The sequence below is a fragment of the Lemur catta genome, chromosome 9 (assembly GCF_020740605.2).
Source record: "Lemur catta isolate mLemCat1 chromosome 9, mLemCat1.pri, whole genome shotgun sequence".
Classification (NCBI taxonomy): Eukaryota; Metazoa; Chordata; class Mammalia; order Primates; family Lemuridae; genus Lemur; species Lemur catta.
Window position 1 is genome coordinate 22,087,866 of NC_059136.1, and position 24,192 is coordinate 22,112,057.

Here is a 24,192-nt window from a genome sequence, read left to right on the forward strand (position 1 = left end):
TAATTTTTAATTAAGGTATGTACATTGTTTTCTTAGATGTAATGCTATTGCACACTTAATATAATATTGATTATAGCATGGTATAAACATAACTTTTATATGTATTGAAAAACCAAAAGATTCATGTGACATGCTTTATTGTGGTATTCACTTTATTTCAGTGTTCTGGAATCAAACCCTAAGGTAGCCTCTAATCCCCTTTCCTTGAATGTGGGCTGGACAACAGTGATGAAACATCACTTCAGTTACACAGGACCACAACTTCTGTCCCGCTACCCCATCTCTCTCTCTCTTGCTCCCTCCTGCCCCTCCCTTATCTCACTGATGCTGCCAGCTGCCACACTGTGAGATGCCCTGTGGACACACGGCAAAGAACTGAGCAAGGGCAGCCTCTGCAACGGTTCATGAAGGCCTGAGGCCTCAGCCCAACAGTCCATAAGGAACTGAATCCTTCCTCGTACACCCTCACAACTGTAGCCCAGTGAGAGATTCTGAGCTGGAGGACTGAGCTACAGCCACCTCCAGAGGTCCTGACCCAGAGAAATTGAGAGATGACAAGTGTGTATTGTCTTCAGATAAACAGATAGCTAATTCAGTACCAAAATGAGACAAAGAGTGTGTAAGACAGAAACATTACACGATGGTGTCTCCTTCATGAACTTGTATCTCCCAAAATCTAAACAAAATAATTGCAAACATAAACCAAAAATATATAAAACATACCCTGACCACATTGGGTTTTTCCAAAGAATGCAAGCTTATTTAATGTGGGAAAACCAACTAATCCAATTCACTATATTAATCCACTAAAGAAGAAAACATCTATAAAAGAACATTTCAAAAAATACAGTATTTAACAAAAATCAACATCCATTCATGGATAGAAACAGAAGGAAATGCCCTTAATCTGATAAAGGGCTTCTACCAAACCCCCAGTGGTATGTGAAACGTTCCATGAGTGCTTGCCCCAGTCTGGATCCAGACAGGCGCACGCCCACTATCCCCACTCCTAAACACTCTGACACTGCAACACCCACGCAGCATGATTTGCTCCTGTTCTCCCACACAGAAGGAAGAAAATAAAAGAGGTAAACTGGAAAAGAAAGAACAAAATTCACTTGCACATTACAGCTCTCTATAAAGATACCAAAAATCTTCAGATACGTTAGAAAGAAAAGAGTAGAGTCACCAGATATAAAGTCAACATAGAAACATCAAATATTTCTATATATCAGCAAAAATTAATTTTTTTAAAGACAGCATTTACAAAAATGAAATAAGAAAGGAATACATCTAACAAATGATATGCAAACAAAAATTTTAATAATTTTATATATATGATGCATTTCAAAATAAAAAAAATTTAAAGTTATAGAACATACCTGAAGATCATACAAAAATATCTTATAACTCTAACTGGTTCCAGCATACCATAAATACTACTAATCTTGAGACAAGATTTCAGTACAGATCCATCCTCACAGGTGCCAAGAACCACAAAAGACATCTAGCCACAGCTGCCTCAGTCTTAAAGACAGTGTGACACCAATATGCACCCTTACCTTCCCATCAGCCGTCACAGCAAAGAGAGTCTGTTCTCCTCCAATTAACTGCACTGGTCTAAGTGTTGCAAGGGCTTCACATGGAGTGGGAACTTTGACTTTTGCACCTTCGATGCCCCCAAGCTGCCCCCGATGATTATGTCCCCATCCATAAATCGTTCCACTGCCACCAGCAGAAAGAGTCCAGTCATCTGGTCGCCTGCAACAAACATTAAGGGATCATTTGACATGGGAAAGAATAGCACATGTAACCTCCTTCTCTCACATATCACATTATTTCTTGTTTCTGATATAATAACCTGTTCATCCACTGCACGAGTTGTTCATCTTGTTCTCTTTTAAAAATGTCATGGCTCTCATGGAGAACATCCATGTTTTCGCTGTCTGCCATTAATTCACGAATTTTCTTAGCCACCTAGACAACATTATTATTATGAGATTATAAGTCACATACTCATCTCAAGAATAAAACAAATAAATATTAAGGTAAGAAAATAGGAGAAATCCCTGCCTGGGAATATGAGGAAATATCAACATTGCAATTTTAAGGTAAATAAGCAATACCAATGATTACATCAAGTCTATGATATTAACAGTGTCTAGACAGTATCATTCTATCTTTACTTTACTTTATTAAAAATGAACCTCAACTGAAATTCATGGCATCAGTTTATTTTCACCTATGTGCTATTTTCTTTATGGTATTCCTTGCCAAGAGACATTTTTCTGTCTCATAAAATTGGTATCTTTTTACACTATAGTTAAATAAAGAAAATGTCTCTGCATTCCAAAAGTGATTCCAAAATAACGCGCAATACCTCATCAAGAAACAGACGGGGCAATGGTGTTCTTTTGTCCAGGGCCACAGCGACTCGGGAGGCCATGCAGTATCTCCGGAACCAAGCCCACTTGTGCGTCTCCGCACAGCAAGGGAGAGTGTCTAGTTCCAGGTCACAAGCAAGAGCTACTAGCACCTGAAGCCACCAAAAATTAAAAACACAGGGATGCTTAGAAGTGCAGTGAACATTGCACTTTGCCAACACGAGTGCTAAAGATGAGCCAACTGCCACTAGCCACCGTCCCACTCCTTATTCCAGGCTGCCTGCCATGGCCCAGCAAGTATTTCAACAACACCCGTGAAACAGGGATCCCTAACAGTTCCTAGCGATGCACCCAATACTCCAGACCTCAGATCAGACAAGTGCCACAGCACTTGTTGCCTGCATCGACTGCAGAGACAACCCCTGCATCTTAAAATGTGTTACTACTTAGGTAAAGGCTTAAGGTATAAGTGCTTACATCACATAATCATTACTTGAGACTTTTCATACTCAACTTCAGCAATACCTATGGCTGCCCTCAAAGGGGCCTAAAACATGGCACACTGCACATAATAGCTTTCAGTGGCTTTCTCAGCCAAATGGCTCTGCCATCATTTTAACAAATAAGTCAAATATTACCTTAAAGAATGGGCTGTGGAGCAGCTGTTTGCCACCTCTCACAATAGGATCTTCATACTCAAACTGCCTTTGCAAAGCTTCTGGAAGGCCTTTCACCAAAGCAGCAAGAGCACTGCCTGTAAAACTCTATGAAAACAACAAAATAATAATCTATTGCAGGAATCCAAAATACAGGGGAGGTTGACAGTTTGTTTTGTTTCTGAGTCAAATGTTTTATTATGTTGGTACTATTCCCTCTTAAAAAACGTTTACTGAAATTCTAAGTAGGAAAAAAGGTAAAAGAACATGAAAACCAAAATAAAAAGAGGAGTTTGAAGATTCATCTCAGAATCTTTGGTCTCGATTTCAGTATAGCCACATCCAGGGAAACAGTCCCTCTCGTTCTACAACTCCTGCCCGTCTCCTCATATGGTCAGGAGTGAAAGGGACTATCTTACCCCACAAGATAAAAATGGTCAGTTGGACTCACTGTGAAGGTCAATACACACCATCCCATGTCCACAGCTAGTGACCTATACATTTTTTTAAAAACCAAAGTCTAGCTTGAACCCTGTATACATAGCAATATAAGGAAAAGTCTGCCTATGACAAAGCCCTCCCTATTTATTTGAAATTCCCCAACTATTCTTGATGATTTAGAGGTTTAAGTTACTAAAGCTACATATCATTCCCAAAGGGTCACATGTCTAGAAATTGTACTATAATGCTCCATACCAAAGCTCTTGTTTCCCCATCATTTTCTCCAAGCAACCTGTTTATGTTAATTGATTGCCCAAATTCAGTTGTAAGCAGCTTCCTCAGTCTTTGAAGGGCCCACATTCTGTGACTGGCAGCTGAAATGAGCACAGAGAAAATTATCAGAAGCCTGACCATTTCTTCCAACTGGTTACATAGACACGACTGTAAAGGCGCCATTTACCTAATGCACTCAACTGTGCACACGCTGCCAGCGAGGCCGCCAGGCGAGGGACGATGCTTCTGTTGGAGGCGAGATTAAGTCGGAAGTCTAACAGACATGTCACCAAGTCCATGGATGGACAGGAGAGGACGCAGCGATCAGAAAGGAGGTCTTTAGGACCTGTGAATGAGCACTGTGAACATCCCTGTGTTTGACAAGGTGGAAACTACTCCATAAGGAGACACATACAAATCCAACAAGGGTCAGCCCTGCCCACTGGGAACGCAGCAGTTAAAGGTGTGAAGGTGGCACTGAGTCACATAAGCCATGCTCTTTACATTGACATTTCAACTGTAAATCAAAAGGCTTAAGAACTGCAACCATGAGGACAGAGTGCAACACAGCAGGAGAAGACAGACTGTCAAGTTTCTAAATGAAAAGCATGATGTCCATATTGCTCCAGTAACAATCCATAGCTGGCCATCAAATCTTGGTGGCCATGAACCCTACTTACCTGCGGCTGGCATGATGGGATAGACTGTGAAGCGCCAGCCCCATCCATTCACAGACCCATCGCTGATGAACTTCCACTTTAACTCATCCCCAGGGATGCGCAATTCGCTGGACCAGTCAGACCACTCTCGGCCTGGAAGAGAGAAGAACAGCCTGGGGTTCGGTTCACTCCATCATCTGATCAACACAAACTTCTTCAGACATTACATACAAGGCAAAATCATGCTACATCTGAAGAACAACGAGCTCCTCCAATCTAAATTCTCCCAAGTTCACAGTGACACACCACTCTTGGGAATCACATTTCAATATATAACACTCACTCACTCAACTCCTGTACCAACTCCTGTACTGGGGAAACTGAGGGCAGGTGAGCACTGCCCTGATGGAAGGCACCATGTGATGGGAAATGATCACACACACAACTAGGGTGCAGTGAGAGGCCTGCCAGGCCAGCCGGCCCACACCCAGCTCTGATACAACTGGGTAGCCAGGCAACAGGAGAAGGAGCCCTCGCTTCCCCCACAAAGGGTCCCTGTGTGCAATCCAGCCTGGCCAGGAAAAGGCTGCCCTCTAGGGAGGAGTGGAACGGCCTGGCCAGCGTAGAGGGCCTGGGTTCTGTGGAGAGGAGTGGTGGTGTGTTAAGGCATCTTGGAAGAGCCAGAAAGACCCCAACCAGATTTCTGCTTTAGAAAGATCATCTGTATTTCCAAACAAGGTCAAAAAAATTTAAAAAATTAAAAAAAAAAAAAAAAAAAAAAAAAAAACAAGAAGGACCATCTGGCAGCAGGGATGGCCAGCAGGGGTTTTCTGCTAGAAGAAGAGAAACTGTCACATTTAACAACACTACTGAAAACTACGCTGACAGACTTGTCAAGGTGCCAGAAAAACCCATCTCACCACTTCATCCAAAGCTTTAGACCAGAGATTTAAACAAGCAACGCTGTGTGAGGTAAGTTTTACTGGGACACAGCCACACCCATTCACAAATGTCTGGTCTGTGCGTTAGTTATAACAGAGGCCACACGTGGTCCACAAGGCCTCAAATGTTTACTACTTGGTTCTCTGCAGGAAAAGTTTGCTGCCCCTTGCTCGGGAAGAAAGATAAAGAGGCCTTAGAAGGCACACACATGCACCCCTGCACTGGCAATTCTAAAATGCCCTGTAAGAGAGCGTCGAACAAGCCCCACAGGCAGAGTGGTATGCCCCATTGGCCTCACAGAGCACAGTGGCAGAGCACAGACAGGGCAGGATGCCAGGCTTCCTGCCCACTTCAGTGCTCTGCCTGCCACACATACAGAACTCACTCTACATGTGGCCAAGTCCTCACTGCACTCAATGAAAAACAAATCCCTCTAAGGAGCTCTGTAGTATGTCAACCTTCACCTCGCACCAGCCCTGGCACTTCACACGTCCCCAGCACCTTCTCTAGCTGTTTGGGCAAGCCTGGGCATGTCCCAACAAGGGCCTACTCTTGCACTGGTCACCCATCAGTGGGGTGGTGTGCACATCACATGGATAGTTATCTCATCTAAAGTATGGGGAAGAGACAAACAAAACCTACTGTGTTTCTACTGTCCCTCCTTAAGGCTCCCAAAAGAGTGAAGCAGTACACTGCATTCTGTCCCCAAATGTTAAGGGCTCTGTCTACAGTGCAGAAGGCAGGCAGACCAAGTCCTGCTTGACCCCCGTCCTCACCTGACCGCACGGAGACAATCCTGTTAACGCCATCCATGACTGTGAGAGGGTCATGGCGCCTCTCAGTGGAGCACTGCCGGTCAAACTCTACCCTGAGTCCTTCTGCACCTGGAGGACAAGTGAGCACAAAGCACAGTGACCACTCCAACCAGCACGCCAAAGGCCCAGCACCCTGACAAGAAACAGTAAGACTAAAAACCATGTTTAACAACTAATGAAATGCAGAAAGTCTGAAAAACCAGCCTCAAAAACAAGAACCTTAGACTGACCACCCCTTTGCCCCCGCACCACCCCCACAGAAGATTATGCTGTGGACCAAAAGGCCAGCAAACACTTCTGCTTGGCCAATTCGTTTGGTGCTCTTGCCTCTGGGCAAACTTTCATGTTCAACACCAGCACCCACACCAAGCTTTTTAAATTATCAAACATGATGAGGGGGGTTGTGAGAACCCCCAATTTGTAGCCAAGTCAGTCAGAACTTATAGGTAACTTGGGGACCCCTTACTTACAATTGGCATTTGAAGTGGGGAGAGTCCTGTGGGACTGAACCCTTAATCTTTAAGGTCTGCACTAACTTGAGTAGTTACATCAAAATTGAATTGAATTGTAGGACACTCAGTTGGCATCTACAGAGAATAGGAGAATTGCTTGGTGTGGAAAACCCACATGTTTGTTGTCAGAAGTGTGTGAGTAGAGGAATAAGAGTTTTCCTTTAGGCTGGAACATTTTTAAGGACTAGCAGAGGATAACATGGTCAGGCCAGGAAAGAAGCATGGTGGGGAGGGAGAAGGAAGGATGTTTAGCTTCCACTTCAGGGTTACAGGGATGTATGGGTGGTTTCACACAGAGGACTGACAGGCTCTGACTGGTTTTAAGAGAAGGTCTCTGGGTGTGGTATGTGTGGGGCTGGCTCTGGGAAGATGCAGGTGGTGGGAGCAGGAACACAGGCAGACGCTAGAATAAGACAGTAGCATAAAAAATTGGGCGAAACATGACAGCAGTCTGGCCCCAAATGGTCTGGAGTTGGTGAGAAATGGTTGGATTTGGAATATATTTTGAAAGCAGAAAAAACAGGATTTGCTGTTGAACTGGATATAAAGTGAGAAAGGAACAGAAAAGAGAAAGAGGCCGTAAGACAAAATATCTTTTGTTTTATTAATTTCTATCATGAAAAAGTAATAGCTTAAAGTTTAAAAACAGCTTTTCTAAACCTCACCTCATTCTAAAAGTTTAAGAAAACTAATTTCACATAAAAATGAGCAAGATAAAAGTGTCAAGGTCAAATCCAATAAAAAGTTACTGTTAGAAAAGAGAATAAGGAACAGAATAACGTCCCTGTGGATGATGAAAGCAGGCCAAAAAGATGGGCCCACAAGAGACACCAAAACTGTAATGTATCATTTCAGAACAAATTAAAGGAAATTAGGAAAATGATACCCAATATGAAAGAGTAACACATATCAGAATTAAGAAAACAAAAAAATTAAATGATAAAAATAAAGAAAAAATTACAACTAAAAAAACATTCCAAAGTGAAGACTAAAATAGAGTGTAAAATCAAATAAACACAAGAGATAATACCTGAAAACAAATAGGAGAAAGGAAGAAATTTTAAAACAAAGAAAGAGGTAAAAAGCATTTGAGAGAGAAAATAGCCAACAATAAACCTAACAGGTATCCAACATGTGGATAATTACCACATGTCCCTGGAAAAGAGAACTAAGTAAGAACACTACAAACAGTAATTCAAGAAAATGTCCTGAAAGAAGAGATTTGGAATTACATATTAAAGGAGCAGCATACTCCTCATCTGAGAATATCACTTAGAATGACCAACATGAACACATATTCTATTAATAGTAAAATTACTGAAGAAAAGTATATGACTTATAAAGGGAAAAAAAAGATCATCACACTTTGACAGAGGAAGAATATGTGATCCGAGGATTTAACATCTAGAAAAGCTACCTTTCAACTTCAAAGGGAAAAGTCTGATCTCAGGGACAGCTGAGGAATTTACTAGAGTGCACTTCAGACACCGCAATAACTAAAGAGACAAAAGAATGGGGAGAGAGCATTAAATGTAGTAAGATGAAAATTAAACGAACATTAAAAGGAAGAAAGTATAGTATGTAATAGTTATTATGCTCTGGTAAATATGGTATGATCATTTTAATAAATTTGGGAGAATGAAGAGGGCATATCCCCAAAATTTTTTAAACATTTTTTGGTAATTAGATTGATATTAACAGTATTACAATTGTGTCCTGTTTGTTGCATATGTAATGGGTGAGAAAGCAAATGAAAAATTATGAGATATTCTATCATACCCTGTGTTGGAACCAGGATTTAGCATGGAAAAAAAGAGATGCAGATGTAACAAAAGAATTAGAAATCTTCTATTTTGAATTGGAATTGAAAGTATGAACTCAAAAAAAACCAGGACAGATCCCAGGTGGAGGGCAGAAACCTACAAGAAAAGCCTAAAATATCTCGTCATACCACACTGCTTGGAAGTTACCAACAGACCACCAAAATCATTTCAGAAGCCAAACTGAAGAGGCCACCACTGTCTATAGAGATGAGATAATTTCACCTTTAATGAGGATAATAATCACAATAGATTAAAACTCATCGTATACATTTCAGTCCATGAATTCATAATGATATTTTAAAATCAATAACAGGTCACCTTCGAAGGATGATAGGGAACCAATTCGTCCTCTGGTAAATAGAAAGACTAGAAAAACTGGCCAACAGAAGGAAAGAATCAAGCTTTTACTCGCCTTTGTTATGCAAACAGCCTTCTGGGTGACCAACTAAAGGATGAGAAGTGTTTTTTATAAAGAAGTATTCCAGCTAATAAGTAGGAAAGAAATGATTCGATTAGAATTGCACCACTTTGTAGCCCCCAGTGGACCAATGGCTTCAGGTGCTAAGCCTCAGCAGCTGCTGACAGCACCAAGGAGAGATAAGAAAATGGGAGGGGCTTCCTCAGGCTGGAGCACAATCACCAACGAGCTCACCAAAGGGGCCTCTGAATTAGGTGTCAACTTGCAGAAAGATGGGACTAGGGAACACGCTGAACTGCAGTAGGAGTGTGCGATCAAGGGTGAATTGTCAAAAAAAAAAAAAAGAAAAAGAATATAAAGATGCACACTTGGTAACAGAAGCTGTCCAGAAATGCAAGTTGGTGATGGCTCAACATCAAGACTGCGTCCACTTTAGGGGAACGTGCCAACAGCTTCTGGGGACTGGCACAGGTTACGTCTAGACCTGGGTCGTGGTGACTGGGGTATCCACCCAATCGTGAAGCTAAACATTTTCTTTGCGTGGCTCTCTGTAGCATGTTTTATTTTGCAAAAGAAGTTTTTAGAAAAGGGAAGGTGATTCTAAAGCAATTCTGTAACTTCTTTTCTATAAAAATGAGATGAGCGTTTCTATGGAAGCAATTACAGAATCAAGCATTCTAGAGGCAGAGAACTCCGCTGCCCCTCCTGCAGGGCTGGCCCGAGTACCTGGTATCTTCACCGTGCCACTGGTGGAAGTGTCGTCAGTGTAGGGATGGCTACTCTCCACCACCACAGGCTGAGAGGAAAGACGGCCACTCTGCGAGTCTGTGGCTACGTCCTCCAACTCGGTGACACAGAGCTCCAACAACATATCTGCCACCTGGAGAGGAAGCAGGGACACAAATGAGAAGGCCAACTGGCTCCACACCTGGGTCGTTGGATACTACCCTACTGGGCCTGCTCCAGATCTCTGCATTGACAGGGCGGCAGAGTGGAGGACTTAGAGTTTGAGAAATTGAGGTCAAATCAGGGTTTGGCTTCCTCATCCATGAAAATCAAGACGACACAGAGCTTGCGATTGTGCTGTGAAACTTAGCGACATCTATTATATAGATGTCGGAAGGCGCCCAACACACTCAGTATGTGCCAACTGATAAAATAAAATGCCTGTGGTGACAACAGTTGCAGTTTACACCAAGACAAGATTGCTTCCTAGTGAGGAAAGTCTGCCTCAGGAACAAAAATATCAAGGCTAGGAGCAGAAAGTTGATAAAAAAAGACCAAAATCCTGGAAGGCACTGGCATCAGGTAGGAAGGGGGAGGAATCAAGAACGATCAGGTCATCAGGGCCAAACAGCAGCAGAGTAATGAAAAGAGGAAGCAGCACGTACGAACACAACCAGGGGCGTCTCAACCCAGGACACTAACGGTCAGCTCATACCATATTCTCTCAATCCATAATGTCTTTTAAAAAAAATTTAGTGATGATTCACACCATTTAAGTGGTTAATACTGATGATTATAAACTATTATTTTTAAAAACAAATAACAGCAATAATATATTAAAATTCCCCCCTTTTTTTTTTGAAACAGGGTCTTGCTCTGTCACCCAGGCTGGAGTGCAGTGGCATCATCATAGCTCACTGCAACCTCAAACTCCTGGGCCCAAGTGATCCTCCTGCCTCAGCCTCCTGAGTAACTTGGACTACAGTTGTAAGCTACCACATCCATTAATTTTTAAATTTTTTATAGAGATGGGGTTTCACTATATTGCTCAGGCTGGTCTCAAACTCCTGGCCACGAGTGATCCTCTCACCTCATCCTGGGATTAGAGGCATGAGACACTGTGCCTGGCCCAACCCCAAAATTTTTAATTCAGAAAAAATAAAGTTCTTCTCTTTACAATGCCCATTCTGTACTTTTTAGAAATATATTATTCTTTTTCTTTATTTTTCCTCATATTTAGATAACAAATGGCTTAGTTATATCATTGTCCTATATAGGCATGATTATTTTAAATCCAAATGTGTCTTTTTTTTTTTTCTTTAAGAGTCACAAATATCAGGTCAGGACAGGACATAGGAACAGCCATCTTGCCAAAGTGGAGAGGACAGTTTGAATACAATTGTATCCTTATTTCTGTCCTTGAGTTACTAAAAAGTAGATGTTGGCACCATCAAACGCCTAGGCACAGAGTCCACCAAGGGGTGCTGGCCTTCAGAATGTTCCTCTGCAAAGTCCATCAGTCCCGCAGAGGAAAGGCCAGCAAACTTCTCAGGAAGAGATCACAGAGGGGCCATGATGTGGCTCTGGCATCAGAGTGCTTGAGGTTCCAACCCCATCTTCCTACCTACCAGCAAAGTTAGTGTCCTCAAGCCAGTAACAACCTCTCCAAGCCTCAGTCCCCTCACCTGTATATAAAGGTAACCCTTACCTTCTCTACTGCGAGAATGCACCAGAACCAGGCCTGGCAGAGGCCAGGCATTATTTTAAATCAAAGTTCTCATTCACATCCTTTCTTCTCACAAACGCAATACACTTATGAAAAAAAAATAATACTCTGCTTACAACAATTCACCTGGATTTAATCTCTTAGAATTATGCCAAGTAACTTGTCTTGGGAAACTAGAAAGGAAACCTGTAACTTTTTAGTGCTTCTCGAACAGCAGAGTAAGAAATAACAAACCCCTAAAATATCCACCAAACCATTTATCATTTTGGTGGTCACAATATAGGGCCCCAAGAAACAGATGAAGTATCTGCAACCAGGAACATGGCATTAGACGCTGGCATGGTGGAGCAAGGCTGCTGATAAATGAGAGCCCTTGAGGAAGTCCAAGGACTTTAGGACTGATCAATCCTATTTCTAAGATAATACTGATATGATATTGGCTTTATATGCTAGACTTATAGTCTAGACTAATTAAATAGCCACTAGCCACATGTGCCTATTCAAATTTAAATAAAATAAGATTTTTTACAAACTTCAGTTCTTCAGGTCTACTAGCTGTATTTCAAGTGCTCAATAGCCACATATGGTTGGTGGCTACAGCCCTGGACAGCTCAGATACAGGATATTTCACAATGACAGAAAGTCCTACTGGGCCCAATGCTACCAAATAGTAAAGCATATTTTAAAGCTGTAATAGTTAAAACACTGTGGTATTAGAGCCTAAAAAGTTTTATCAATGAAACAGAAAAGAGTCTATAAGCAGACCCAAATACATATAGGAATTTAATGGTTTTCAAATCACTGGGGAAAAGACAGATTATTCAATAAATGATGTTAAAGCAACTACTTTCCTATCAAAGAAAAACTAAAGTTGGATCTCTATTTCATTTGTTACATCAAGATAAATCCCATACGGCTCAAAGATGTAAACATAATAAATGAAATCATAAAAACAATTGGAACAAAACTTGGGAGAATTTCTTCAATAATGTTATATAAGCATTCTTCCAGCATGATACAAAACTCAGAAGCCATAATTGAAAAAAGCTGGCAGATATGATCACATAAAAATTAAAAACTTCTACATGGCCAAAAATATCAAACTAATGTCAAAAGGTAAACTGGAGGAAAAACTGCAAAATATATAATAGAAAGGGCACTTACTTAAAGAACTCTAACAAGTCAGTAAGAAAAAGATACACAAACCAGTTCTACAACAGGAAAAGGATATCACCTGGGGAATAATTAAAAGTTTTATTTTAAAAGATTGTTTCCAAACTGCAGTCTACGAGGACACAATCCAATACAAGATCATGTGACCAACAGCGGCATGTCCGTCAGAGAGAAGCTCAGCCCAGCACAGAGAACGGAGATGGGGCAGGATGGCCCCAGCCCCATGACTTACCTGCGGGTAGGCGGTGCCCATGCCAGACAGCACAGCCGACAGCACGTCCCTGCCCCTGTCCCCAGCCCGGCCACACACCGACAGCTTGAGCAGGTCCACCACCACACGGGTGTCGTCAGCGATCAGCAGACTGGTGAACTCATCCAAGGACTGAGGCTCTGGGCCTGACGCTTTATTTTGGCTTTCAACATCCTAAATTAAATGACATCCAACAATTGACATGAGGAATGATAACAGATAGAGTCACCAGTTTACCCATAAACTCAAAGGAAACATGACCACCAATGAGTAAAGGACTTTGAGGTGTTTAAGACCATGGAAAAAACAGATTAAGAAATGACAAGTCCCTAATATCTCCACCAAGCTATGTACTATGTTTTCAAGAGCAATCAACTTTTTAAAAAAATTACCAACAGCATCTATCTAAAAGAGATGCTTTAAACCATAAAGAAACGATAACTTACTACTGTGACCGAGTTTGTATCACAGGCAGACATTGACAGGAGGAGCCTTGGAATGAAGTCACACCATGTAAAATCTACTCATTACCCATAAGGTATACCTGGAAATTTTCTATCAACTAAATCTGTGCCCTATATTTTTACCTATTTTGTCTAGATCCTCTCCATATTTCCTTCCTAGAATCTTATTTAAAGCAACTCATTGGCATGTAACACATTATCCATAATTTCTTGCTCCTTAGGTTCTTTGGAAACGATAATCCATAAACTAAAGTCTTGCTATTACTCGTTTGCTTCCCATTCCCACTATGTCAGCCAAGCATACCACTCTGTGATATTCACATTCTCTCCTTTTTCACAGAGGAAGGAGCCTGCTTGCCTGCTCTAAGCCAGTAACCCAGCATCACCGTACCCCCAGCTCTCACCTGGCTTGTCCAGCATGAGAGCCTCCTGGAGGTCAGCACAGGAGCTAAACTCCGGGAGAGGAGAAAAGAGGCCATCAGCGCTGGGGAATTCCACAGCTTCTGACCTAGGAGTGGGAATTGCTGTGACCCTGTGCACAACAGAGGGTGCCAAGCCTTTCACGTCCCCAAGGCAGAGTCTGGTTCACCAGAGGAAGAACAAGAGCCACAGAAACACCTCTTCTCTTCTGTCCTGCTTTCTGGACCTCAGCAAACCCAATGCAGCTCCTTTCACAAACAGAAATGAGCCAGTGGAGGCACAACCCCGCTTACGGGAACAGGATCCATCCAGTGTGCCCTGGAAACCACTTCTCTCTGAGCTGGGAACAAGTGTCTCCATTTAGAGAAACAGACCTTGCTCATGCCTCTGCATTAAGACTCAGTAAGTGAAATCCATTAGAAATGATGACATTCCAGAACATGACTCACTGAAGGACAGCAAAAGCATTCAGTGAAATGTATCAATGAGATATAATATCCATGGTCCTGAAATTTAAATGGACCTAACATTTTTTTTGGTAGGGGTGTTAAAAAAAAAAAAAAACCAGAAAATATGTCTAGAGGAATTGCTAAAGAAGAAAATCAGCAGCAGCATATCCTTAAATATGAATTATAGCTTAATACTAACATTAAAATTACTTTGCCTTAATAATATGAGTCAAACCAAAACTGAAATGATAGGAATTTAGGTATATAACCTGGATAATGCCTACATGTCATCAACAAATTAGTGGAGAAGAAGTCATATCACCCTTCTTCTACCTAAAAGCAAAACTTTTGCCTCCTTCAGAATAATTTCTGAATTAAATCCTCATGCCAGGAGACTGCCCCAAATCAGAAGCTGAGTCTAGACACCTAATTTATAAATAGTGACTTTCTTATTATCACAGATGGTTATAAATAATTTCCACAGGACATATTTTCTGCCAGCAGTAACAGCATAATAAATCAAGGCTCCCAAATGTAATTAAAAAGAATGCATATTTGTCCCCAAGGCGGGCAGGCTGGCAAGGGAGAAAGCGTAAGCAGGGAGAAGCGGCCTGGCGCTGGGAGCTCCTGAGTGGGCTGGGAAGGGCATCTGCACATGGGGGTGGCTGGCGAGACAGAGCCAGAGCAAGTGAGGAAGGCGCCCATGCTTTGGGCCAGTCAGCACGGAGGTAGGGCAGGGCCACAGGTCAGGCAGGGTGAAGAGGTCACCCTCATGGCAGGCAGACCATTTTGACTGTCAGAGGCCGTGCAGAGGAAGAAGGGCACCCATTAGCGGGTGGTTGGCGGCCAAGATGGGGGGACTGAACTATAAGTAAATAGCCTGTTGATGACGGGAGCCTGATTTTTCACTTTCAAAGAAGAGAGTTATAAATTCAAAAAGAGTGAAAACTAGAATGAATTCTAGTTGGATTAGAATCATATTGCTATGAACTGGTCATTTTTCATAAATGTAGATATATAACAACATACATATTGATATAGGTAACACACACACACTCTCACACACATATATATTTACTCCCTAGCTCTGTCACCCAAATAGCAACAAGCATGGGAAGGGCCCAAATCTTGACTTCTAAATACCATTCGCCACTAAAAAGAATCAGGACTTCTTAAAGAAACAGCTGATTCCTGTGTTGGAGCATAAAACACCTTTGTTGAGCCTGGAATTTTGTGTTGTGCCAGAAAGCAAGGAAACACTGAAAGAATGATGGGACTATGCCATTAGAACACATAAAATTCTACCGAATATTTAAAGAATTAACACCAATTCTTTACAAACTCTTATAAAACATAGAAGAGGAAGGAATACTTTCCAACTCAATCTATGAAGCCAATATTACTCTAATACCCAAACCAGAGAAAGACATCACAAGATGACTACAGATTGGTATCCCTTATAAATACAGATGGAAAAATCCCCAAGAAAATAGTAGCAAATCAAATCCAGCAACATATGAAAGGATTACACACCCAGTAGCAATCAGTTTCCCAAGCACCCAGATCTTGGTTTCCAAATCCTATAATCCATTAAAAGGAACTTTTTTCTCCTTGGAGAAAGGCAGGGGTAGGTAGGTGAAAGATGAGTCTGGAACACACTACTGTGCCAGAAAGTAAGGAAGTGCTCTAAGAATTACGGGGACACGTCAGAAAGATAAAGGAACCAGCCCAAGGGCTCCCAATGGCCAAGTTTGGGACAATTTGGGTGTCAAATAATGACAGTAACAAATGTCACTATTTGAATAAAATAGGCACCCATGAATCTATAAAATATAAACCAACAGGCAGACAGTTAAACAGAAGACAAACAGACAGACAGATGAGCAGGGAACACTCTCCCTTACAGGAGAATTGCAACAATTACATGCCAGATGTAGTGATAAAATTTGAAAAAAGACTGTGTGACAGCCACCACAGTAACAATGGATTCACCCAGAATCATTAATAGATACTAAAAACTGGTAGGTATGATGAGGAGTAAGATATTTACATAGTTTCAAGGTATTTGCCTAAGAGTACTTATTAACTTCCAGTGGAGAAGCTTGGCAGACACCCTTAACCAAGCGGTAAGAGTTACACCACTGGTGATGCAACAAATCAACAAGGCATGAATCCCAGCTAAAAAGAACTCTGCATCATTCTTGTGGTGTTTCTGTCAAAATGAAGGACTGAAGAAATGTTCCACACTGAAGACTAAAGAGACAACGCACAATCCTAGGCTGGGTACTAAACCTGTAAGGATACTATAGGGACAACGAACAAAATCTGAATAGGTCTGTGGATCAGAAAGTAATCCTGGGTCAATGCTAATGCCCTGATACTCAGGGAATACATACTGAGGCCCTGAGCAGTGACAGGGACTGTATCCTGCAGCTTTCCCACAAATGAACAGGATAGGTAATATACTGTGTTCTATTTCTAAGAAGTTTTGTGTACATTTAAGATTATTACAAAACAAAAAGTTAACAAAGAACATCTCTTGACCTCTTTGGTTTTGGTCATGGTTTCTGCAATGATGCTGGCAGCTCCTGGGTCATCTGTCACTGGGATAAATGGCCGAGAAGAGGCAGAGGGAGCAGATGGAGTCACTGCAGAGGGGGTCACAGCATCCTCAGAGGAGACAATCTAATTGGAGAGTACAAAGCAGGAGAAGTTTAAGTGGAAAAGTTTGGCAAAATGGCACACTTCTTATACATGTCCAAAATGATTCATCTAAAATCACTTGGGCTATTTGAAATGTTCCAGATTTTACAGAGATTAACACAGTGCTTATATTACATATCACCTAGCACCCCTAGTGGGGCCTGGGGCAGTCTTGCAAAATTAAGCACATTCGTATTTCCAAGAAAACCTATTAATATTCACAGCAGGTCTCATGAATTAGACTAAAATGAGCTCACATATCTTCAAGTTGGATCTTTCACCAAGTTACTAAAATCTGTGACTATCAGAGCTTTAAGGTTTCCAAATTGCAGATAAAGGACTGTGAACTTGCATTTAATGACTTTTTTTATAAGAATAAACCTAATTCCACTTAAACACTAAAAATTCTCCTGTAAATATTTTTCTAAGTCAAGCCAAAAATCAAAGTAATGCACAAAAGCAGCCTAAACTAAGGGACAGAGTGACTGAGACTTTCCTAGACACAAATTAGCCACCTTTTCCTTTCTGATCTAATAAAGCATTATGGTTCACTTTTACCTCTCTCTTCTCTTGCCATGGATTTGGACTCAGTCTGTCTTCAATATCAATAGCCAGCATGCATTCCTCTCCATTCATGGGACTAGCCATGGCAGACACATCAGAAGCAGGTGCCGAGGAGAAGGACGGACACTCCACTGGGGCAATCATGCCAGCTGGCATCAGGGCCCCCACCACCGCATCTCTGTCAGAACAGAAAGCCAGGCCTGCGGTGAGCTCCCTTTCACCACTGCACGACAGGACACGCGAGGCAGGACAAGCACTCACTGAGGAATTTCCTCATTTTTATAGGACACATGTAAAAGAGTTTTAGAAAAACACCAAACATTAATACCATGCATCTATTGGCTAAAAGCTGAAATGTTTACTCTGGATCTTATTTATTTGAATAACCACAGTGATGATAGGTGAAAAACTGCCAAATCTAAAAACCAAACCAGAATAAGCCTCCATCTCTCCCTGAGAAACCCTCTTGGGCTGGTACAGCCTGAGGAACATGAAGCATATTAGTATTTAGAACTGAACATCGGGCATACCTGTATTTACTGAAAATGTGCCATATGTTTAGAACTGAACATCGGGCATACCTGTGTTTACTGAAAGTGTGCCACATGCCAGCAGCAAGGACTAAATGTCCTCTCAACGATGGACTCAGGCTTTGTTCAGAAACTAATGCTCCTATGTAAAGTGTACCTGTTGGGTCCACACCCATGATATGTTAATAGATGAGCAACTCACTTAGGCTGTGAGAAAGCAGCAGCAAAATACTGCAAAAGACTGTACTATCAAAGTGTGCCTTATCCAGGCAGTATTAGTACCAAATAATTCTTCCTCTCTTCCCCAAATATTAATGTTTACAGTTTGATGACCAAAAAGAATAACGAAAATGTTCAACTTGGTTTACTGATTCATATTTCAATGCCCATTAAAACAAGCACAAAGATACCATCAAATCACTATCAAAGGATATGTGACTTACAAAACACAGCATTTAAAGACAGTAACACAATATTCTTGTAGACATTTGATCAACCAAAAAATTACAAAAAACCCAAAGCTTACATAATTTCAGAATTTCAAAACTCAGCACACCAGCCTACCTGGCATACATAATTTGCAGTGCTGTAAGGATATGCGATAAGGCCTGCTGTTTGGCCAGATTTCCATCCAACGACAGGAGAATCTTGGCAAGAGAAGGGCGATTTGGCTTAGAATTACTTGTACCACTTATTTTATTACTAGCAGAAGAAGAATCAGAATCTGAAGGCACGCCTAAAACAGGAAAATAAAATTTGGAATCTGTTTTTAAGATCATAGTTTGCCCTATTTCTGTAAAGTTTGGCCTATTAGGTCAGTTTCAAAACATACTGCAATCTGCATTTTGCTATTTCACAGAGTATATATTAGGCTCATTAATGGTCTTTCAAAGTTTTTTAAAAAACCCACTTATCTATACTTCTATATAGAAGCTATTTTCTGCAAAGTTTCACTGTAACTACAAAAAGATATAGATACTTTCACCAAATGCAATTACAATTTATGTTACATACATATAAGCTGTGAAAATGCTACAATAGCTACTGTATTTACTTACCCCTGGGAGGCAAGACAAAAAAGAATCCAAAACAACAGAGAGAGAAGATGTACACCAACAAAGTGTGACCAGCCCCACATCCCAGATCACTGCCCAGAGAGTTCCCAGGCCTCAGCAGAGGGAGGGAGCTGGGCAGAGCTACAACGTGTGTCCATGTCAACTCACCCAAACTGATAAGCAAATTTAACATAATTTCTATCTGTTCAACAAGAATTTTTATAGATATCAACAAGATTATTCTAAAATTTACATGTAACTATATAAATTTTAAGCAAAGGAACTAGAATAGAAATAGAAAAATAAGAACGGGGGAGGAAAGAGTCCACCCAATTTCAAAAATTATAATGTTAGCATAATCAAGACTGTATGGTACTGGCATAAAAATTGATGGAATAAAACAGAGAACCTGGAAATAGAACCACTCAAATATGCCCAAGTGATTTTTGACAAATGTGCAAAAGCCATTCGGTAGAGGAAGGACAGCCTTTCACCAGTGGTACTGGGATAACCAGACACCTGTAGGCAAAAACACCAAACCTCAACCCAAATCTCTCACCTGATAACAAAATTAAATAAAAATGGATCATGACTTAAGTATAAAACACAAAACTATAAATCTTCTGGTAAAAAACATAGGAGATAATCCTTAGGATCTAAGACTAGGTAAAAGTATCCTCATACTTGACATCAAAAATACAATCCATAAAAGAAAAAACTGATAAATTAGACTTTATCAAAATTTTAAAACTTTGTTCTGTGAAAGAGGATGAAAAGACAAGCTACAGAGAAGAAGAAAACATTTGCACCACACTTATCTGACAGAGGACTAGAAGCATCTAGAATATATAAAGAACTCTAGAAGCTTAACAGTTAAAAAAAGCCCACTTAGAAAATGTTTTATCAAAGAGGAGATATGGGTGGTAAATAACCATATAAAAAGATGTTTAACACAATTAGCCATAAGGAAAATACAAATTAAAACCACACGAGATATCTCATGACACATCTATCAAAATGGCTAAAATAAAACACAGCAGTGAGGATAAGGGAAAATCTGGATCACTCACCCACTGCTGACAGAATGTAAAATGGCTCAGCCACTCTGGAAAATAGCTTAGCAAGTTCCCATAAAACAAAGGACCCAGCAATCACTCTTGGGCATTTATGGCAGAGAAATAAACTTATTTAACATAAAAACCTATATTTGAATGACATGGCAAGTTTATTTATAACAGCCAAAAACTAGAAATAATCTAAATATCCTTCAATGGGCAAACAGTTAAATGATGGAATACTACTTGGTAATAAAAAGGAACAACTTGGATGAATCCCTAGAGGATTACACTGAGTGGAAAAAGTCAAACTCTAAAGGTTATATATATAATGTGACATCAAAAGACCTATACACAGACTGAGAAATTTAGACTGAAGTGGAGAAGACAGGAGTCAAAGTTGATCAAAATGTACACTTTAAATAGGTGCAGTTTATCGTTTGTCAGTTATATCTGAAGAAAGCTATTAAAAAATACAAAGTAGCCCAGCACAGTACCTATATCTCTCAAGTACTTATTATTAGGAAACTTTCGTTTGCACTGTCAGAGTTTACCTGATCTTAAATACAACAATCAACAACATACTTTCTTCTAAAATTTTCATTCCAACATGTATAAATTACACGAGAGCACACCATAATTCTTCTGTGTCTCTAAATTGATAATGCAGTTAACACACCATGTCCAATCTGCTGGCACTACTAAACAAATCTATTATGTTGCTATAATCTACAGAAGGATTACAGAGAAGATATAAATCTGCATTACCTAAATAGGAAGCACCTAAAGGGTCTCTTGCAGTCTGGAAGAGGACAGGCTCATGGACAGAGGGCGTGGCCACATCGACAGTTGTCCATGCTACACTGTGCGACGACCCACAAGCTACTCTCGTGATCTTCTGGCCTTCTAAGCCTTGTACGAGTGTGGGCTTTCTATTAACGGTGGTTGTGCCATTGCCCTGCTGGCCATGGTCATTGTCACCCCAAGCATACACCTGTTTGGGAGAAAAAAAAAAAAAAACTTAACAGTTTTCCAATATTTCAGGACATTTTCTTTAAATTTACTTCAAAATGCTTAAAGTATATGCTGTGGTACTTGGAAGAATTGAGCTCTTAAAGATGTAAACAAACCATTTCACAATCTTATAGAATGGCATCAGTGTATTTACAATTTTGAAGAAAATTTAACCACGAAAATGTGTACTGAAAGGTGGCCTTCCCAATAACCTACCTAACAGAGGAAAATAAACTATCAAACAGAAAGCAAAAGAAATAAACTCACAGCACAACTGCCCTTTGTTTTGTTTAATTAAACACCTGTGGCCTAACTTGTTATCTCTAATAGTTCTTTCTCAGCCTTGAAGAGCCCCAAGTGTACAGTAGGGGTATGAACTCCCCATTCCCACTCTCTGCCTCAGTTCCTGCCAAAAAACAGATTTCAAGGACTCAGGTAAGCTGGTCTCACAAAGACAGAAAATAAAGAACACCTGCAACAACTTTGCCACTGCTTCTCTTATCAGCCTGCTGAAGCAGAGGAAAAAAAAGCCATTTTTACTCTTTAAAACTCCCAACAGCTTTTCCCTCAGCTGCTCAGCACTTTCTCCCTTCCTCTGTGTGCCATGGCCTTTTCCTCCTTCTCTTTCTTTCTCAGGAAAATAAATAAACTTTGTACTTCTGTATATCCTAAACCTTGTCTGACAAATCCTTCTCCACCTGCTGGGAGCACCTAGCAAATTTCCACCCTTTCACTTAATTCATCTATTCTGTTTTGTTACAGGATGCAAGGACGGTCCCCTCTTCAACTAAGCACAATATTTTTTTCCCTTTATTTTGCAAAGAAAAATGATTAAAACACTTTTCAAGTAATTTGCTTCTTTGCTTTATAGAATTATACAGTATAATTCATTTTGATTAAAAAGCAATATGCTGATTTTGTTTTTGTAAATAAATTTAAAAAATAACACCCATGAGCCAGTCCTGGTATATGTCTCTCAAAGCAAAAGAATGAGTAATATTTGTCAAGCATTAACTTTACGTCTAAAATGAAGTATGTATCACTCCCCACCAGCTATCAAATCTCTAAAGTAAAATCTTGCTAGTATCTCAGCAGTAGGAGCACCTGCAACGATAAAAATCTTTTCACATTTCCATGTGGACTTTAGAGTGGGCACAACTCGTCTCCAAGGGCAGATACACCAGTGAACAAAACAAACACCGTCCAGCCATCGTGGTTCTTCAAGTAGTAAGACTCGTTTCTTCAAGAGTCACAATTTCAACAAGACAAGGGCTGTGTGGTGACCAGCACTTCAGGATGGTGCCACTCCCAGGCCACCGGCAGCCTTACCTGCCCCGAGTCCGTGACTGCCAGGCAGTGAAGGGCCCCTACAGCCACGTGCACGATCTTCTTCCCTCTCAGCCCTTCCACCACCTGTGGCTTCCGCACGTGCACATCAGAGCCATGGCCCAGCCTGAAGTAATCGCCCTTCCCCCTGAGAGGAGGTCAACAGTGCAAGTGTTACTCATTATGGTTATGGTCTGGCAATGCTACACAAGAAAACACTGTCTCACATCTTTTAGAGCCAGCTCAATGATAGCATCATACACAGCACCCAAGGTCTTCAAACTTACATTCTAAAATGGTTCACCATTAATTCAAATTAACTCATTAATTCTGTAAGCAAAATGTTTAATACTGTAATATGTGTTTTACAATATTTAAGTTACTGTTGTAGGTTTTCATGTAAAAAGACTGAAAACAAGACACACAACCACAAACACCCCTCCGAAGCCCCATCTGGTGTGTATGTCTTTCCCAGGCTGCCTATGGTCATGATACTGGCACAAAGCCCTGACATGCTGTCCAAGGTCAGTCTGGGCACTCACTCCTTTGCATTTTAATAAAATAAGCTTTTACAAGAAATATACATGAACTTTTCCAGGATCAAAGGATTCAGAAATCTATTTTGCTCTCATTTTATCCTTATGCTTCTGGAATACTAAGAAAGTGGAAAAAGCCCTTTACAAAAACCTCACCCAAACAGGAAAGGCAGGTGGGCTAAAATTTCTCTAGTATTCTAAAATGACCCAATGAGACATTTCTTCTTGTAATAGTATCACTAATCTCAACTCAACATAAATAAAAGGACAAAGCGGGCTAGGAGTAAGAATATGACAGTTTATAATCATATTGTAAGCAGATGGTGAGGCTGAGGCTCCCTGCCCACTCCTATACAAGCACAGATTTGCAGTGACACTCAGGAAGTTGACGTACCATGTCCACACCACTCCCGACTTGGTGAGAGCCAGGGAGAACTGAGCTCCACACTCAATCTGGCATACTCCCTGTCCATTTAGTCTCTCAATGTTCTGGGGAATGTTACAGCCTTCACTTCCTCCCCGGCCCAATTTTCCAAAGTCACCATCACCCCAGGAAAATACCAAACCTAGGTTTAAAAAATACATACTTCAGGCCAGCACTTCATAACATTCCCACCCACCCAGAAACTTAGAATCATAACGGGCTTACCTTCATCAGTCAGAGCCAGGGTCTGTGCATCTCTACTTCCACACGCAACCTGGATTACTCTATGACCAAGAAGGACTTTCACCTACTCAATTACAAATTTAAAAACAAAATCAAGCACAGGCACTGAGAAAGCAAACGAAATTTTTTCCACAGACTGAAAGCCAATAATGCATGTCTTTTATGAACTTTCCTAGATTCAAAACTTATCTTCTCTTGAAATCATCAGATGTTAAGCTTTCTGCAAGCAACAAAAATGTGTATAATCACCATTTTAGGCTTCAGCTGTGTCGTGTTATCCCCATGTCCCAAGCGGCCGTACTCTCCTAGGCCCCAGGTGTACAGTTCACCACTGGACGTGAGAGCCGCGCTATGTGAGCTCCCACAGGCGATATCCCGGATACGCTTGGTTTTCAGGGCCTCTATCAGCCTTGGTTTGTCACAGTTCCTAAAACAAGATGAATGCAACTCCCTATACTCAATCCATCCTTTTTAAAAGATGAGGTTTAAAAAAAAGGCATCTACACTGATCCACATGGAATTAACACAAGATCTATAGATCAATTTCACAATCAAACCTTGAAGGAGAATATGTGAGGCCAAATCACATAATCCATACTTTTTTAAAAAAT

At 40.8% G+C, this 24,192-nt stretch overlaps 1 protein-coding gene across 1 annotated transcript in view; it reads right to left on the reverse strand.

Moving 5' to 3' along the window:
- HERC2 (HECT and RLD domain containing E3 ubiquitin protein ligase 2) overlaps positions 1-24,192 on the reverse strand; it is a 171,139-nt gene that overhangs the window by 32,720 nt on the left and 114,227 nt on the right. The window contains exons 61-78 of the mRNA XM_045561084.1: positions 23,831-24,008; positions 23,564-23,645; positions 23,309-23,480; positions 22,382-22,526; positions 20,807-21,032; positions 18,493-18,664; positions 17,393-17,576; positions 16,676-16,816; positions 12,781-12,972; positions 9,650-9,803; positions 6,132-6,239; positions 4,435-4,566; positions 3,942-4,100; positions 3,737-3,855; positions 3,023-3,148; positions 2,381-2,536; positions 1,862-1,977; positions 1,563-1,761 (exon numbers count right to left, since the gene is read on the reverse strand). Of these exons, the coding sequence (XP_045417040.1) occupies positions 1,563-1,761; positions 1,862-1,977; positions 2,381-2,536; positions 3,023-3,148; positions 3,737-3,855; positions 3,942-4,100; positions 4,435-4,566; positions 6,132-6,239; positions 9,650-9,803; positions 12,781-12,972; positions 16,676-16,816; positions 17,393-17,576; positions 18,493-18,664; positions 20,807-21,032; positions 22,382-22,526; positions 23,309-23,480; positions 23,564-23,645; positions 23,831-24,008 (2,761 nt within the window). The remainder of the gene's footprint in view (positions 1-1,562; positions 1,762-1,861; positions 1,978-2,380; positions 2,537-3,022; positions 3,149-3,736; positions 3,856-3,941; positions 4,101-4,434; positions 4,567-6,131; positions 6,240-9,649; positions 9,804-12,780; positions 12,973-16,675; positions 16,817-17,392; positions 17,577-18,492; positions 18,665-20,806; positions 21,033-22,381; positions 22,527-23,308; positions 23,481-23,563; positions 23,646-23,830; positions 24,009-24,192) is intronic.